The sequence below is a fragment of the Salvelinus namaycush genome, chromosome 3 (genome assembly GCF_016432855.1).
Source record: "Salvelinus namaycush isolate Seneca chromosome 3, SaNama_1.0, whole genome shotgun sequence".
Lineage (NCBI taxonomy): Eukaryota > Metazoa > Chordata > Actinopteri > Salmoniformes > Salmonidae > Salvelinus > Salvelinus namaycush.
The window spans coordinates 80,753,835-80,773,225 of NC_052309.1; the positions used below are offsets into that span (position 1 = coordinate 80,753,835).

The 19,391-nt window shown below is 40.7% G+C and overlaps 1 protein-coding gene across 1 annotated transcript in view; it reads right to left on the bottom strand.

The window, feature by feature from the left end:
• syt3 (synaptotagmin III) overlaps positions 1-17,060 on the bottom strand; it is a 33,158-nt gene extending 16,098 nt beyond the window's left edge. The window contains exons 1-5 of the mRNA XM_038988653.1: positions 16,913-17,060; positions 5,596-5,982; positions 4,943-5,057; positions 1,648-1,652; positions 428-641 (exon numbers count right to left, since the gene is read on the bottom strand). Of these exons, the coding sequence (XP_038844581.1) occupies positions 428-641; positions 1,648-1,652; positions 4,943-5,057; positions 5,596-5,982; positions 16,913-17,060 (869 nt within the window). The remainder of the gene's footprint in view (positions 1-427; positions 642-1,647; positions 1,653-4,942; positions 5,058-5,595; positions 5,983-16,912) is intronic.
• Positions 17,061-19,391: the final 2,331 nt, after the last annotated feature.

Sequence of the window (19,391 nt, forward strand, 5' to 3'; positions counted from 1 at the left end):
TATGGAAAATTAGACAATTACAATAACAATGTCTATCTATCGATCTATCTATCTATCTATCTATCTATCTATCTATCTATCTATCTATCTATCTATCTATCTATCTATCTATCTATCTATCTATCTATCTATCTATCTATCTATCTATCTATCTATCTATCTATCTATCTATCTATCTATCTATCTATCTATCTATCTTGTGTACACTATTTAGTCCATAATGTAAAAGTATATATGGGTGATAAAAACTGCCCACTGTGTGATACTTGACACTGCAATGATAGAATTTCTAGGGCAAGTACCTTAACTCAGCTGTGATGACAGAGCAGCTGTTGATCCTCTGTCTAAGCCTTAATGTAATGTATATTTAACAGTGCACTCAGACCGAGGTGTGAAGAGGATTAATTAAGTGAATCGGTTCACTCACTTGAAGGCGTAGCGCAGGAGGAAGCTGATCTTGCCGCAATTGTCCCCCGTTTTCCCTTCCCCCTGGTCGCCCCCACGCAGTCTGTAGAGTTCCGGTTTGATTTGGCCAATGCTGGTCACCTGCTCGCTCTTCTCCTCACCATGGAAATCAGGGCTGGACAACTGGTGAGTCATGGGCTTGGGCCTGGGGAGAGAGAAAGACACATTAACACTCACTGGAGAGACAGACAGGGTTAAAGGAGAAGTTCTCTTTTTTACAACCAAATCTACATTTTTGAAGTAAATGGCATGTTATAGAAGGGTCCAGACACCTTTTTTGTGATTTCAGTTGTTTTTGAGAAACTTACCCCAAACAGAAAAGCACTTCCTCATCCTCGTTGTGCAGTACCTTGTGCAGTACGTTGTGTAGTACGGGGGCCCTGAAAAAACATGAACAAAGGCTCCAAAAACACCCAAATACGTCCTTTTAGAAACGGCAACGCTCTCAGTATAGTGATGCAGGTCTTTAGATGTGGTACATATGAAAATGTGTCATTACGAACTTTATCAGCAATGTTATAGTCCATTTTGTGCTACTCGAGCCATTTCCCCTATCCAGCTGTTCCATTCTCTGTTTAGACTGCTGCTATAGGTAACTGCCAAATTAAAGGAAACTCCATAATAAAGTGTCTTAATAGGGTGCTGGGCATCTACAAATGCCTGGAACCTACTGTGTGGAAGTACATTGCAGAATAATAGTGAAGACATCAAAACTCTGAAATAACACATATGGAATCATGCTTTCAATATACCTTGTATCCCTCATTTACTCAAGTGTTTCCTTTATTTTGGCAGTTGCCTGTAGAATGGACGGAGTAGTATCGCTCGAGTCGCAACAAAATGATATATAACGTTACGGATAAAGTTTGGAATGACACATTTTCATGTGTACCACATCTAAAGACCTGCATCACTATACTGAGAGCTTTTCCATTTCTAAAAGGATGTATTTGGATGTTTTTGGAGCCTTTTTTCATGTTTTTTCAGGGCCCCGTACTGCACAACCAGGATGAGGAAGTGATTTGCATGTTTGGGGTAAATTTCCAAAAAATAAGTGAAATCACAAAAAAGGTGTCTGGACCCTTCTATAACATGGCATTTACATAAAAAATAGAAACAGGGTTGTAAAAAAGAAAACTAACACACACTAAAAAGATCGATAGGGTTAATTCACAGACATACATTCACTGGAGAGACAGACAGGGTTAATACTCAGAATAACACTCAGAAAATGTATACACTAGACAACCAATCACAGAAATGTGATGACCCTTAGATAATATAATTATCACATACTTAAAAATATATACAGTACCAGTTGAAAATTTGGACACACCTACTCATTCAAGGGTTTTTCTTTATTTTTACTATTTTCTACATTGTAGAATAATAGTGAAGACATCACAACTATGAAATAACACACATGGAATCATGTAGTAACCAAAAAAGTGTTAAACAAATCAAAATATATTTTATATTTGATATTCGTCAAAGTAGCCACCATTTGCCTTTGCACACTCTTGGCATTCTCTCAACCAGCTTCATGAGGTAGTCACCTGGAATGCATTTCAATTAAAAGGGTTGCCTTGTTAAAAGTTAATTTGTGGAATTTCTTTCCTTCTTAATGCATTTGAGCCAATCAGTTGTGTTGTGACAAGGTGGGGGTGGACCCTTTACTCAATACTTTGTTGAAGCACCATTGGCAGAGATTACAGCCTCAAGTCTTCCTAGGTATGACGCTACAAGCTTGGCATACCTGTATTTGGTGAGTTTCTCCCATTCTTCTCTGCAGATCCTCAAGCTCTGTCAGGTTGGATGGGGAGCGTCGCTGCACAGCTATTTTCAGGTCTCTCCAGAGATGTTCGATCGAGTTCAAGTCTGGGCTCTGACTGGGCCACTCAAGGACATTCAAAAACTTGTCCCGAAGCTACTCCTGCATTGTCTTGACTGTGTGCTTAAGGTTGGAAGGTGAACCATCGCCCCAGTCTGAGGTCCTGAGCGCTCTGGAGCAGGTTTTCATCAAGGATCTCTCTGTACTTTTGTACTTTGCTCTGTTCATCCTTTCCTCGATCCTGACTAGTCTCCCAGTCCCTGCTGCTGAAAAACATTCCCACAGCATGATGCTGCCACCACCATGCTTTACATGGTTCCAGGTTTCCTCCAGACGTGACACTTGGCATTCAGGCCAAAGAGTTAAATCTTGGTTTCATCAGACCAGAAAATCTTGTTTCTCATGGTCTTAGACTCTTTAGGTGCCTTTTGGTAAACTCCAAGCAGGCAGTCATGTGCCTTTTACTGAGGAGTGGCTTCCGTCTGGCCACTCGGATTGGTGGAGTGCTGCAGAGATGGTTTTCCTTCTGAAAGGTTCTCCCATCTCCAAAGGAGAACTCTGGAGCTCTATCAAAGTGACCATCGGGTTCTTAGTCACCTCCCTGACCAAGGCCCTTCTTCCCCAATTGCTCAGTTTGGCCAGGAGGCCAGCTCTAGGAAGAGTCTTGGTGGTTCCAAACTTCTTCCATTTAAAAATGATGGAGGAAACTGTGTTCTTGAGGACCTTCAATGCTGCAGAAATTATTTTGTACCATTCCTCAGATCTGTGCCTGGACACGGAGCTCTCGGAGCTCTACAGACAATTCCTTCAACCTCATGGTTTGGTTTTTGCTCTGACATGCACTGTCAACTGTGGGACCTTATATAGACAGGTGTGTGCCTTTCCAAATCATGTCCAATCAATTGAATTTACCACAGGTGGACTCTAATCAAGTTGTAGAAACATCTTAAGGATGATCAATGGAAACAGGATGCACCTGAGCTCAATTTCGAGTCTCATAGCAAAGGGTCTGAATACTTATGTAAATAAGGTATTTCTGTTTATTATTTTGAATACATTTGCAAACATTTCTAAAAACCTGTTTTCGCTTTGTCATTATGGGGTATTGTGTTTAGATTTATGAGGGAAAAACATTATTTAATACATTTTAGAATAAGGATGTAACATAACAACATGCACCTGTGGAACAATCGTTAAGACATTAACAGCTTACAGACGGTAGGCAATTAAGGTCACAGTTATGAAAACTTAGGACACTAAAGAGGCCTTACTACTGACTCTGAAAAACACCAAAAGAAAGATGCCCAGGGTCCCTGCTCATCCGCGTGAATGTGCCTTAGGCATGCTGCAAGGAGGCATGAGGACTGCAGATGTGGCCAGGGCAATAAATTGCAACTTCCGTACTGTGAGACGCCTAAGACAGCGCTACAGGGAGACAGGACGAACAGCTGATCGTCCTCGCAGTGGCAGACCACGTGTAACAACACCTGCACAGGATCGGTACATCCGAACATCACACTTGCGGGACAGGTACAGGATGGCAACAGCAACTGCCCGAGTTACACCAGGAACGCACAATCCCTCCATCAGTGCTCAGACTGTTCGCAATAGGCTGAGAGAGGCTGGACTGAGGGCTTGTAGGCCTGTTGTAAGGCAGGTCCTCACCAGACATCACCGGCAACAACGTCGCCTATGGGCGCAAACCCACTGTCGTTGGACCAGACAGGACTGGAAAAAGTGCAATTCACTGACGAGTCGCGGTTTAGTCTCGCCAGGGGTGATAGTCGGATTCGCGTTTATCGTCGAAGGAATGAGCGTTACATCGAGGCCTGTACTCTGGAGCGGGATTGATTTGAGGGTCCGTCATGGTCTGGGGCGGTGTGTCACAGAATCATCGAACTGAGCTTGTTGTCATCGCAGGAAACGCTGTGCGTTACAGGGAAGACATCCTCCTCCCTCATGTGGTACCCTTCCTGCAGGCTCATCCTGATATGACCCTCCAGCATGACAATGCCACCAGCCATACTGCTCGTTCTGTGCGTGATTTCCTGCAAGACAGGAATGTCAGTGTTCTGCCATGGCCAGCGAAGAGCCCGGACCTCAATCACATTGAGCACGTCTGGGACCTGTTGGATCAGAGGGTGAGGGCTAGGGCCATTCCCCCAGAAATGTCCGGGAACTTGCAGGTGCCTTGGTGGAAGAGTGGGGTAACATCTCACAGCAAGAACTGGCAAATCTGGTGCAGTCCATGAGGAGGATGCACTGCAGTACTTAATGCAGCTGGTGGCCACACCAGATACTGACTGTTACTTTTGATTTTGCCCCCCCCCTTTGTTCAGGGACACATTATTCCATTTCTGTTAATCACATGTCTGTGGAACTTGTTCAGTTTATGTCTCAGTTGTTGAATCTTGTTATGTTCATACAAATATTTACACATGTTAAGTTTGCTGAAAATAAACGCAGGTGACAGTGAGAGGACGTTTCTTTTTGCTGAGTTTATAGATAGATAGATAGATATATCACATCCTGCATATTTTAATCAATTACACACAAATTCACTACATATACCATAACCTCTTTGTAATCACCGACACAGAGAACACACACAAACAAACAAGCACACACACACAGTACAGTACTGACCGTGCAGTGACCTGCTGCTGGGAGTGGGCGTTGGGCATGTCTTTGTGGGGTGGGGCAGCTCCCCCCTCAGTGGTGGGGGGCAACTCTGGAGACGTCTGGCTCAATTTAAGATTCCCTAGACCACAGACCAGAGAGAAAGAGAGAGAGAGAGAGAGAGAGAGAGAGAGAGAGAGAGAGAGAGAGAGAGAGAGAGAGAGAGAGAGAGAGAGAGAGAGACAGAGAGAGAGAGAGAGAGAGAGAGAGAGAGAGAGAGAGAGAGAGAGAGAGAGAGAGAGGACAATACAGAAAAAGGAGTGCAGAGATTAGAAGGGGGATAGAAAGAAGAAAAGAGGTGTTTGTATAGAAGGTGAAGCTGGTTCTATAGAGTAGAGAGATTGTTGTGTCTTATTTCTTCAGTTTATGGGGCGGTTGTAGTGCATTTAGCAATGTGCTGCACCATTTCAAGATGTGTTAATAATACTCTGGCTAGACACACCGTCAGTGGAGTTCAAATGTAATATAGTACAGAACATTTTATCGATATAAATATGATATGTTGCTATAGTACAAGATTTAAAACATCGACCAAGGCATTATATGACGCAAACTCTGTACACATGCTATAATAAAGCCACATCAGTATCAGTGGGGTGAGATCAGGCGTTCCTTCTCACCAGCGTTGTTGGGGTAGGAGTCCATGTCCAGGTAGGAGTGTTCCTGGGTCTGTTCCGGGCCTCCCACCACGCCCCCCACCCCCTGGCCACTCTCCACCCCCACCAGGTCAGAGAAGTGGGGGTGATGCTGCTGGGGCTGTGCCAGGGAGGGGTAGAGTGAGGAGTGGGACGCCTTCCTCTGCATGACAGGAGGTAGGAGGGAGGCCCCCCCACTGCCGCCCATCCCACCCACGCCCCCGGGCATCAGCCCCGATGTCAAGCTCAGGCCCCCACCCTCCTTGTCTCGCCATGGCAACCAACAGAGCTTCCAGGAGACAAAGAGAGAGACTGAGAGAAGGACGATCCCGCAGAACGTCACAATCACCGACAACAGGCTGACAGAGATCTCTGGAGGACGAGAGGAGAGAGGGAAGGATGGAGAGAAGAGAGACAGAGAGACAGAGAGACAGAGACAGAGGGTGAGTTTGTTTCAGGCAATGATGGATGAAGACTCAATACTTCAACCTCATCATCTAAAATACCAAAAGCCTCATGTCACATTAATTAGTATCCTTCACATAGTTTATTCTCTCAATGAAGCCTCCTTTTTCCACTCCTCATCACAAATAGCCCCTATCAGCCCAAAATCCACTAAATCCCACATCATCAGAGCAGAGGGACAACACACTGTGAGCGTAATGTGATATGCCGCTTCAAATGCTAATATACCCATTTTGAATATGGCAGCTTAAACATGAACAAACGTTGGTGGACTGATAACACCACAATAAAAACACTAACACCCACAATGATATTTCCTGTGATGTGATTAGGCCTGTGCTCGTGGTTATGAGCTTTTAATCACTGACGGCTAAAATATTTTGTCTGAGGGGAAATGGGGGGGGGGGGGGTGAGTCATCCTGGTGAGAAAAAAAAAACACCATCCTGGTGGTTTCAGCACCAGTCTGGTGGACAGCTCCTCCAGCCCTATCCAATACACAGACCAGAGGCCTGCCAATCACCTGAGGCCATTGTCTGGGTGTAGAGCGATCAGTGTTGGACCTGGAGAATGTCTCTCTTTATCTGTCTTTCTATCGCTCTCTCTCTTTTTGTGTGTCCATCTCTCTATTTTTCCTTCCCCATCCCTCTCTTTCCTTCCCCCTCTCTCTCTCCCTCTCTTCCTATTTCCGTCTCTCTTTTTTGTGTATCTGTTTATCTATCATTCCTTCACCCTCTCCCTTCCTTTCCCTGGCTCTGTCTTTCCTCGGTTCAATCCGAAGTGGCTTTGTGGGCATGACAAAGACACAAACATTGTTCAATCATTCAAAAGATATTGAAACTATATCTATAACTCACTGACAACGAGACTGAGAGTAAATGAGACAACAGCAGCCAGTGCGAGACACTCCTCCACCCCTAGGGTGCATCTCCTGGAATTCTCTACGCCTTCCTTCTGTCTCTCTCTCTCCATCTCTTCCCCCTTTCTTTAGTCTTCTCTCACATCCTCCATTGCTCTCCTTTTTCCATGCTGTCTTATTTTGCCTCTCTCTCCTCCATCTCTCCCCCTATTCTCCTTCTCTCTCTCTCTCCCTTCTTTTCTCTCCTTCTCCCGCACTTTCTCCATCAATCTTCCCCTCCTCTCCTTCTCTCTCTCCCTCCTCTTCCCCCTCTCCTCTCTCTCTCTCCGCCTCTCTCTCTCTCCTCTCGCTCACTGTGGTGAATTATTCATCAGTCTATGTATGACATTAATCAGCACTTGTTCAAAGGATATGATCAGAGACAAAGAGGGAGAGGGGGAGAGCGAGAGAGAGAAAGAATGAGTGAGAGGTGGGAGGGCATTGATGTATCACTGTGGAGAACATAACACAGATGGAGAGAGAAAGAGAGAGAGAGAGAGAGAGAGAGAGAGAGAGAGAGAGAGAGAGGGGAGAGGAGCCCTAAGGGGGAGAACAGAGGTGTAACGAAAGAGATGGTGGGAAAGAAAATGAGCGGGGGAACGAGAAAGGGAAAGGGAAGAAGAGATAAGGACAGAGGGAATATGTGTAGAGCATGATAAGAGAGAGAGGGAGATTCTGAGAGAAGAGAGGGGGGAGAGGAGAGGAGAGAGGCTGTAGGGGCGGGCCAGATAGAGACAGATTGGTAACCATGTTGAAACAGACATATTGGCTGACTGGTCACATTCAGCCTCTCCATCTACACCTCCAGTCCACCCAGAAGGATACAGCCAGGTTAATATAGTCACCATCTACCAACATGCCACAGAAGAAAACAAAAAGAGATAACGATGGAGAGAGAAAGAACGAGAGAATGAATGATGGAGAGAGATGGAGGACAAACAAGGCAACGAGGATTTAGAGAGACAACTAAAGAGGGGAGGGGTTTAGGACGGTAGAGAGAGAATAACAGTGTGTGTGTGTGTCTCTGCATGCGTGTGTTTGTGCATGTTTGTGTGTGGCAGCTCAGGGGGCATAGATAAGACAGGGCTGTGATCAAGCGTGTGTGGGGGGGGGGGGGGGGGGGGGGACTGTCAGCGGGAAAACGTTGCTTATTCATTAGTCTTTCAGGAGGTCAGGTGCTCAATACTGATCCCCATAGGTCAGTCCTAATCCACACAACCTAACCGTTAACATGTGTGTGTATGTGTGTGTGTGTGTGTGTGTGTGTGTGTGTGTGTGTGTGTGTGTGTGTGTGTGTGTGTGTGTGTGTGTGTGTGTGTGTGTGTGTGTGTGAGGGGGGTAGCTTGGCGGAGGCATGCGGGGGTGGTTCTTCTGAGACAGAAACCCAGCATGGGACAGATTGACACCGGCTGTCAATCAGTAAGTGATGTATCCGACTGGGAGTTTTTCAGGCAGAACATCAAACAGCTCACACCCACCCTGCTTACACAAGCCATTGATTGACAGACAGGCGACGGATGGCGGATCCTGTACTGCCCAGAGGCCCTTGCTTTGGTTTATCACGTCATTACCCAGAGGCTAGCCGCTAACGCCTCCCACCAAACCCACTGCATGATGACATCCTGCACTGTGTCACACAAATCTCTAGGTGCTCCATGCAGCAGATCCAGCCTAATCTACACTACAGCACACTGATCCACACGCATCCCCTCTAATCTCCACTACTGCACATTTCTCAATGCTGCTGGGACTGCAGCTAGCTAGCGCCACCACTCATCCACTCTGCTGTGTAGAATTCATTCAAAGGGATCTGTGACGATGCTCCATATTTACAATTAGCCAGGTTGGGATTGCACTTGGACTCTTTGGTTTGCCCTATAAACAGAGGGCTGGACCTTCGTTATCAATTTGTAAATGTCTCATGAATATTTCAAAGTGTTCCAGAGGTGCCCTGATTAGTTGTGGGAGTGCTAGCCAGCCCCTCAGGGCAACCCTGGCATCGGAACCCAGATAATAACTTTTCTTCAGGATATTCTGCTCTATCCCACAATACACATTACTATGGCCAGGAGTTTTTCCTGGGATTTTTTCCTGCTAATGTCACTTGGACAGAAAAACCTCCATGTCCTATACATGGCTAATGATTCCTGTATGTTACTGTGTTGTTAATGATTCCTGTATGTATCTGTATATCACTGTGTGTTGTTAATGATTCAAGTATGTGACTGTATGTTACTGTGTGTTACTATGTTTATAATGATTCCTGTATGTTACTATGTTAATAATGATTCCTGTATGTTACTGTATGTTAGTGTGTTGTTAATGACTCCTGTATGTTCCTGTATGTTACTGTGTTGTTAATGATTCATGTATGTTTCTGGAGGTTACTGTGTTGTTAATGATTCCTGTATGTTACTGTATGTTACTGTGTTGTTAATGATTCCTGTATGTTACTGTATGTTACTGTGTTGTTAATGATTCCTGTATGTTACTGTATGTTAGTGTATGTTAGTGTGTTGTTAATGATTCCTGTATGTTCCTGTATGTTCCTGTATGTTCCTGTGTTGTTAATGATTCCTGTATGTTCCTGTATGTTAGTGTGTTGTTAATGATTTCTGTATGTTACTGGAGTTACTGTGTTGTTAATGATTCCTGTATGTTCCTGTATGTTAGTGTGTTGTTAATGATTCCTGTATGTTCCTGTATGTTACTGTGTTGTTAATGATTCCTGTATGTTCCTGTATGTTAGTGTGTTGTTAATGATTCCTGTATGTTCCTGTATGTTAGTGTGTTGTTAATGATTCCTGTATGTTCCTGTATGTTAGTGTATGTTAGTGTGTTGTTAATGATTCATGTGTGTTACTGTATGTTACTGTATGTTCCTGTATGTTACTGTATGTTAGTGTGTTGTTAATGATTCATGTGTGTTACTGTATGTTAGTGTGTTGTTACTGATTCCTGTATGTTACTGTATGTTACTGTATGTTAGTGTGTTGTTAATGATTCCTGTATGTTACTGTATGTTAGTGTATGGGAATGATTCCTGTATGTTACTGTATGTTAGTGTGTTGTTAATGATTCCTGTATGTTACTGTGTTGTTAATGATTCCTGTATGTTCCTATATGTTCCTGTATGTTAGTGTGTTGTTAATGATTCATGTATGTTACTGTATGTTACTGTATGTTACTGTGTTGTTAATGATTCCTGTATGTTACTGTATGTTAGTGTATGTTAGTGTGTTGTTAATGATTCTTGTATGTTCCTGTATGTTTGTCACGCCCTGGCCTTAGTTATCTTTGTTTTCTGTATTATTTTAGATAGGTCAGGGTGTGACAGGGGGGATGTTTGTGTGTATTTGTCTCGTCTTGGGTGGTTGTATTGTATAGGGGGTTTTGTAGAGTTTATGGGGTTGTGTTCAGTGTAGGTGTCTAGGTATGTCTATGGTTGCCTGAGTGGTTCTCAATCAGAGACAGCTGTCTTTCATTGTCTCTGATTGGGAGCCATATTTAAGGCAGCCATAGGCATTAGGCTGTTGTGGGTAATTGTCTATGTCTAACGTTAGTAGCGTGTGTATGCACTTTCGTTTGTAGCTTCACGGTCGTTTGTTGTTTTGTTTAGTATTTGTAAAAGTGTTCGTTTCGTGTTTCGTCTTCTCTAATAAAAGAAGATGTATTTGTATCACGCTGCGCCTTGGTCCACTCTTCCTCATCAAGACGATCGTGACAATGTTACTGTGTTGTTAATGATTCCTGTATGTTCCTGTATGTTAGTGTGTTGTTAATGATTCCTGTATGTTCCTGTATGTTAGTGTATGTTAGTGTGTTGTTAATGATTCATGTGTGTTACTGTATGTTACTGTATGTTCCTGTATGTTACTGTATGTTAGTGTGTTGTTAATGATTCATGTGTGTTACTGTATGTTAGTGTGTTGTTACTGATTCCTGTATGTTACTGTATGTTACTGTATGTTAGTGTGTTGTTAATGATTCCTGTATGTTACTGTATGTTAGTGTATGGGAATGATTCCTGTATGTTACTGTATGTTAGTGTGTTGTTAATGATTCCTGTATGTTACTGTGTTGTTAATGATTCCTGTATGTTCCTATATGTTCCTGTATGTTAGTGTGTTGTTAATGATTCATGTATGTTACTGTATGTTACTGTATGTTACTGTGTTGTTAATGATTCCTGTATGTTACTGTATGTTAGTGTATGTTAGTGTGTTGTTAATGATTCCTGTATGTTCCTGTATGTTTGTCACGCCCTGGCCTTAGTTATCTTTGTTTTCTGTATTATTTTAGATAGGTCAGGGTGTGACAGGGGGGATGTTTGTGTGTATTTGTCTCGTCTTGGGTGGTTGTATTGTATAGGGGGTTTTGTAGAGTTTATGAGGTTGTGTTCAGTGTAGGTGTCTAGGTATGTCTATGGTTGCCTGAGTGGTTCTCAATCAGAGACAGCTGTCTTTCATTGTCTCTGATTGGGAGCCATATTTAAGGCAGCCATAGGCATTAGGCTGTTGTGGGTAATTGTCTATGTCTAACGTTAGTAGCGTGTGTATGCACTTTCGTCTGTAGCTTCACGGTCGTTTGTTGTTTTGTTAAGTATTTGTAAAAGTGTTTGTTTCGTGTTTCGTCTTCTCTAATAAAAGAAGATGTATTTGTATCACGCTGCGCCTTGGTCCACTCTTCCTCATCAAGATGATCGTGACAATGTTACTGTGTTGTTAATGATTCCTGTATGTTACTGTATGTTAGTGTGTTGTTAATGATTTCTGTATGTTACTGTATGTTACTGTGTTGTTAATGATTCCTGTATGTTACTGTATGTTACTGTATGTTAGTGTGTTGTTAATGATTCCTGTATGTTACTGTATGTTACTGTATGTTAGTGTGTTGTTAATGATTCCTGTATGTTACTGTATGTTAGTGTGTTGTTAATGATTCCTGTATGTTACTGTATGTTACTGTATGTTAGTGTGTTGTTAATGATTCCTGTATGTTCCTGTATGTTACTGTGTTAATGATTCCTGTATGTTACTGTATGTTACTGTGTGTTAATGATTTCTGTATGTTACTGGAGTTACTGTGTTGTTAATGATTCCTGTATGTTCCTGTATGTTACTGTGTTGTTAATGATTCCTGTATGTTCCTGTATGTTAGTGTGTTGTTAATGATTCCTGTATGTTCCTGTATGTTAGTGTGTTGTTAATGATTCCTGTATGTTACTGTATGTTACTGTGTTGTTAATGTTTCATGTATGTTACTGTATGTTACTGTATGTTAGTGTGCTGTTAAAGTTTCATGTATGTTACTGTATGTTAGTGTGTTAATGATTCCTGTATGTTCCTGTATGTTACTGTATGTTAGTGTGTTGTTAATGATTCCTGTATGTTACTGTATGTTAGTGTGTTGTTAATGATTCCTGTATGTTCCTGTATGTTAGTGTGTTGTTAATGATTCCTGTATGTTACTGTATGTTACTGTGTTGTTAATGTTTCATGTATGTTACTGTATGTTACTGTATGTTAGTGTGCTGTTAAAGTTTCATGTATGTTACTGTATGTTAGTGTGTTAATGATTCCTGTATGTTACTGTATGTTAGTGTGTTGTTAATGATTCCTGTATGTTACTGTATGTTAGTGTGTTGTTAATGATTCCTGTATGTTCCTGTATGTTACTGTGTTGTTAATGATTCCTGTATGTTTCTGGAGGTTACTGTGTTGTTAATGATTCCTGTATGTTCCTGTATGTTACTGTGTTGTTAATGATTCCTGTATGTTACTGTATGTTACTGTGTTGTTAATGTTTCATGTATGTTACTGTATGTTACTGTATGTTAGTGTGCTGTTAAAGTTTCATGTATGTTACTGTATGTTAGTGTGTTAATGATTCCTGTATGTTCCTGTATGTTACTGTATGTTAGTGTGTTGTTAATGATTCCTGTATGTTACTGTATGTTAGTGTGTTGTTAATGATTCCTGTATGTTCCTGTATGTTACTGTGTTGTTAATGATTCCTGTATGTTTCTGGAGGTTACTGTGTTGTTAATGATTCCTGTATGTTCCTGTATGTTACTGTGTTGTTAATGATTCCTGTATGTTACTGTATGTTACTGTGTTGTTAATGATTCCTGTATGTTACTGTATGTTAGTGTATGTTAGTGTGTTGTTAATGATTCCTGTATGTTCCTGTATGTTCCTGTGTTGTTAATGATTCCTGTATGTTACTGTATGTTAGTGTGTTGTTAATGATTCATGTGTGTTACTGTATGTTACTGTATGTTCCTGTATGTTACTGTATGTTAGTGTGTTGTTAATGATTCATGTGTGTTACTGTATGTTAGTGTGTTGTTACTGATTCCTGTATGTTACTGTATGTTACTGTATGTTAGTGTGTTGTTAATGATTCCTGTATGTTACTGTATGTTAGTGTATGGGAATGATTCCTGTATGTTACTGTATGTTAGTGTGTTGTTAATGATTCCTGTATGTTACTGTGTTGTTAATGATTCCTGTATGTTCCTATATGTTCCTGTATGTTACTGTGTTGTTAATGATTCATGTATGTTTCTGGAGGTTACTGTGTTGTTAATGATTCCTGTATGTTACTGTATGTTACTGTGTTGTTAATGATTCCTGTATGTTACTGTATGTTACTGTGTTGTTAATGATTCCTGTATGTTACTGTATGTTAGTGTATGTTAGTGTGTTGTTAATGATTCCTGTATGTTCCTGTATGTTCCTGTATGTTCCTGTGTTGTTAATGATTCCTGTATGTTCCTGTATGTTAGTGTGTTGTTAATGATTTCTGTATGTTACTGGAGTTACTGTGTTGTTAATGATTCCTGTATGTTCCTGTATGTTAGTGTGTTGTTAATGATTCCTGTATGTTCCTGTATGTTACTGTGTTGTTAATGATTCCTGTATGTTCCTGTATGTTAGTGTGTTGTTAATGATTCCTGTATGTTCCTGTATGTTAGTGTGTTGTTAATGATTCCTGTATGTTCCTGTATGTTAGTGTATGTTAGTGTGTTGTTAATGATTCATGTGTGTTACTGTATGTTACTGTATGTTCCTGTATGTTACTGTATGTTAGTGTGTTGTTAATGATTCATGTGTGTTACTGTATGTTAGTGTGTTGTTACTGATTCCTGTATGTTACTGTATGTTACTGTATGTTAGTGTGTTGTTAATGATTCCTGTATGTTACTGTATGTTAGTGTATGGGAATGATTCCTGTATGTTACTGTATGTTAGTGTGTTGTTAATGATTCCTGTATGTTACTGTGTTGTTAATGATTCCTGTATGTTCCTATATGTTCCTGTATGTTAGTGTGTTGTTAATGATTCATGTATGTTACTGTATGTTACTGTATGTTACTGTGTTGTTAATGATTCCTGTATGTTACTGTATGTTAGTGTATGTTAGTGTGTTGTTAATGATTCCTGTATGTTCCTGTATGTTTGTCACGCCCTGGCCTTAGTTATCTTTGTTTTCTGTATTATTTTAGATAGGTCAGGGTGTGACAGGGGGGATGTTTGTGTGTATTTGTCTCGTCTTGGGTGGTTGTATTGTATAGGGGGTTTTGTAGAGTTTATGGGGTTGTGTTCAGTGTAGGTGTCTAGGTATGTCTATGGTTGCCTGAGTGGTTCTCAATCAGAGACAGCTGTCTTTCATTGTCTCTGATTGGGAGCCATATTTAAGGCAGCCATAGGCATTAGGCTGTTGTGGGTAATTGTCTATGTCTAACGTTAGTAGCGTGTGTATGCACTTTCGTTTGTAGCTTCACGGTCGTTTGTTGTTTTGTTAAGTATTTGTAAAAGTGTTTGTTTCGTGTTTCGTCTTCTCTAATAAAAGAAGATGTATTTGTATCACGCTGCGCCTTGGTCCACTCTTCCTCATCAAGATGATCGTGACAATGTTACTGTGTTGTTAATGATTCCTGTATGTTACTGTATGTTAGTGTGTTGTTAATGATTTCTGTATGTTACTGTATGTTACTGTGTTGTTAATGATTCCTGTATGTTACTGTATGTTAGTGTGTTGTTAATGATTCCTGTATGTTCCTGTATGTTAGTGTGTTGTTAATGATTCCTGTATGTTCCTGTATGTTAGTGTGTTGTTAATGATTCCTGTATGTTACTGTGTTGTTAATGATTCCTGTATGTTACTGTATGTTACTGTGTGTTAATGATTTCTGTATGTTACTGGAGTTACTGTGTTGTTAATGATTCCTGTATGTTCCTGTATGGTAGTGTGTTGTTAATGATTCCTGTATGTTCCTGTATGTTACTGTGTTAATGATTCCTGTATGTTACTGTATGTTACTGTGTGTTAATGATTTCTGTATGTTACTGTATGTTAGTGTGTTGTTAATGATTTCTGTATGTTACTGGAGTTACTGTGTTGTTAATGATTCCTGTATGTTCCTGTATGTTACTGTGTTGTTAATGATTCCTGTATGTTACTGTATGTTACTGTGTTGTTAATGTTTCATGTATGTTACTGTATGTTACTGTATGTTAGTGTGCTGTTAAAGTTTCATGTATGTTACTGTATGTTAGTGTGTTAATGATTCCTGTATGTTCCTGTATGTTACTGTATGTTAGTGTGTTGTTAATGATTCCTGTATGTTACTGTATGTTAGTGTGTTGTTAATGATTCCTGTATGTTCCTGTATGTTAGTGTGTTGTTAATGATTCCTGTATGTTCCTGTATGTTACTGTGTTGTTAATGATTCCTGTATGTTCCTGTATGTTACTGTATGTTACTGTGTTGTTAATGATTCCTGTATGTTCCTGTATGTTAGTGTGTTGTTAATGATTCCTGTATGTTACTGTATGTTACTGTGTTGTTAATGTTTCATGTATGTTACTGTATGTTACTGTATGTTAATGATTCCTGTGTGTTCCTGTATGTTACTGTGTTGTTAATGATTCCTGTATGTTCCTGTATGTTACTGTATGTTAGTGTGTTGTTAATGATTCCTGTATGTTTCTGTATGTTAGTGTGTTGTTAATGATTCCTGTATGTTCCTGTATGTTAGTGTGTTGTTAATGATTCCTGTATGTTCCTGTATGTTAGTGTGTTGTTAATGATTCCTGTGTGTTACTGTATGTTACTGTATGTTACTGTGTTGTTAATGATTCCTGTATGTTCCTGTATGTTACTGTATGTTAGTGTGTTGTTAATGATTCCTGTATGTTCCTGTATGTTACTGTGTTGTTAATGATTCCTGTATGTTCCTGTATGTTACTGTATGTTAGTGTGTTGTTAATGATTCCTGTATGTTTCTGTATGTTAGTGTGTTGTTAATGATTCCTGTATGTTCCTGTATGTTAGTGTGTTGTTAATGATTCCTGTATGTTCCTGTATGTTAGTGTGTTGTTAATGATTCCTGTGTGTTACTGTATGTTACTGTATGTTAGTGTGTTGTTACTGATTCCTGTATGTTACTGTATGTTACTGTATGTTAGTGTGTTGTTAATGATTCCTGTATGTTACTGTATGTTACTGTATGTTAGTGTATGGGAATGATTCCTGTATGTTACTGTATGTTAGTGTGTTGTTAATGATTCCTGTATGTTACTGTATGTTACTGTATGTTAGTGTGTTGTTAATGATTCCTGTATGTTCCTGTATGTTACTGTATGTTAGTGTGTTGTTAATGATTCCTGTATGTTACTGTATGTTACTGTATGTGAATGATTCCTGTATGTTACTGTATGTTACTGTATGTTAGTGTGTTGTTAATGATTCCTGTATGTTACTGTATGGGAATGATTCCTGTATGTTACTGTATGTTAGTGTGTTGTTAATGATTCCTGTATGTTACTGTATGTTACTGTATGTTAGTGTGTTGTTCATGATTCCTGTATGTTACTGTATGTTAGTGTATGTGAATGATTCCTGTATGCTACTGTATGTTACTATGTTGTTACCTGTTTCGTGCTGCTGTCCCCTCATCATGTAGACGAAGTCTTGGCAGCTGGCTTCATGGCTGTCCTTCGCTGAGGAGTGTAAGCACAACTCCTCCACCAGAGTGAGTGCCTTCTTACACAGGTGGTCTTCATCCCAGTCCCCCGACATCCTCCAATCCGCATTGCACTCCCACCCGCAGTCAACCAATCACAGCACAGCCCTCGCCGCCCTCACCAAACGGACGGCACCTGGGTGAGAAGAGGTTCGATCCGGCCACGTTCCTTGGAGGGTCTGGAGAAATGGGTGGGGCCGGTGGAGATTGGACCAATCCAGGAATAAGGGGAGGGGCTCTGTCAGGCGCTGTCTACTTAGGCGGAGTCTAGCAGAGACCCTCCATGACTGACACGCCCATAAATGTGTGAGCCAAACCCACCCCTTTGTCTTTTCCTGAGAGGAATGAACGGGAAAGATTAGGAAAAAGAAGATGAAAGACGATGTATAAATAGGTACTGTTATCATTGTACCAATTGGTGACAGATTTTCATGCAAATATTCTCAAATCTGCATAAAACAATATGTGCATTTTCCCACCAGAGGTGAGTTTCCATCAAACTAACCCATTGCGGATAAAAGTCTGTGTGTGATAAAAATCACTTTTGTGGTTAAGTTCCCATGTACCGGATAAAACATGTACATTAAATGGGGTACCGATGGCTTTGTCACAAAAACTGTTGCGATAAATAGCAAACTTGGCCAATCTGGTTTTGACGCATGCTCTCTAGACAAGTTCACTGATATGATAATTGGCAGCCAAGCACCGATCATCATATCCCCAGAATTCAAATAATAGCCTACCCTCGATATTTATCTTCTTGGAAATTTGCATGATCAACGTGCACTTAACCACCATGTGAAGTTCATGACCTGTCTGTAAACCTTTCCTGCTCTTCCATGTCGTGGTGGTAGGTCATCATGTGACTCCAAGTTTATTTTCCATATGATGGTTATTATATCAATATTTGCGCATGAAGGCGTTCCCGTTACCATTTCTCAGATAACTCATTTTACAGACACAAAGAGATCCCAACATGTCGAATGAACAAATTGTCTGTCGGACATTTCCTGTTTCCATCAGCCTTGACTTTTTTTATACGTCAGGTAATTCATCCGCGTTTAATGGTTGGATGGAAACCTGGTTTATGGTACATTTTTATTTCTGTTTTATGTCAACATACCTGTATTAGAGTTGTTTGTAAAGCCTAGGAGTCCCTGTCATGTTTGAAATGTCTTCTCCACCAAGATACAGCTGAACAACACTTGGTTATGCTTCCAACAAATGCATAACCTTATAATAGTTTGTGTTCTTCTTTTTCTAATGTCACAGAGATAGGGATAGCTCTAACAGCATTTAGAGCACGGTTCAGCTCTGGGTAATGTAGTTCCAAGCGGATTCAATGGAATGCAGTAGTTTTCCTGGTTTTCCTCCAACCTAGATTCATAGAATGTCTTATAAATGGCTCCAACATCACCTGAAAGACAATGACAACACATTACTGAATGAGGACAAGGACAAAATCCACAGAGAATGTGATAGAGATTGTATTACAATGGTTACACAAGAATGTGATAGAGATTGTATTACAATGGTTACACAAGGGTATTACATTGAATTTGTCTCTTGTTGTTTGGATGCTCTTAGTAGTACACAGAATGTCAAATCCCAGGACTATTAGTGTTTCAGTGCACAGACAGACAGACGTTCTGTCCTCTTTGTCCTTTTGTCAGAGAACTCTATTTCCAGAGCTCCTTAACATTCTCCCTTTGTTTTGAACTCATTCTGTCTCCAAAAAGCAGGTCAATGCCCCAACTTTCTGTTTCTCTATAGCTCTCTCCCTTTCTCACGGTCTGTGTGTCCGCAGGGATATATGGTAGAAATATGTCTAAAAATACATACATTAATGAATGTCTACATTCACAGTAATAGCTGGCATACTGTAATCACATCTGGCAAATAAGATTTCTCATCAGTGAGGGGTCTGCTGCCAGAAGGTCCAACGAGACTTCGTATCAGCGAGAGGTAGGCCCACTTGTCCAATGAGAACCCTGTTCGGCCAAAGGAACATCTATTTATCATTTGATGATTCTGGTTCTGTGAAATGTCAGCATCAGTCTTTGTGTAGTGACTGGCAACCTCCCTAGCAAAGTGTTGCTTATATGTCCATCAACCTCCCTAGCAAAGTGTTGCTTATATGTCCATCTATCTCCCTAGCAAAGTGTTGCTTATATGTCCATCAACCTCCCTAGCAAAGTGTTGCTTATATGTCCATCTATCTCCCTAGCAAAGTGTTGCTTATATGTCCATCAACCTCCCTAGCAAAGTGTTGCTTATATGTCCATCAACCTCCCTAGCAAAGTGTTGCTTATATGTCCATCTATCTCCCTGGCAAAGTGTTGCTTATATGTCCATCTATCTCCCTAGCAAAGTGTTGATTATATGTC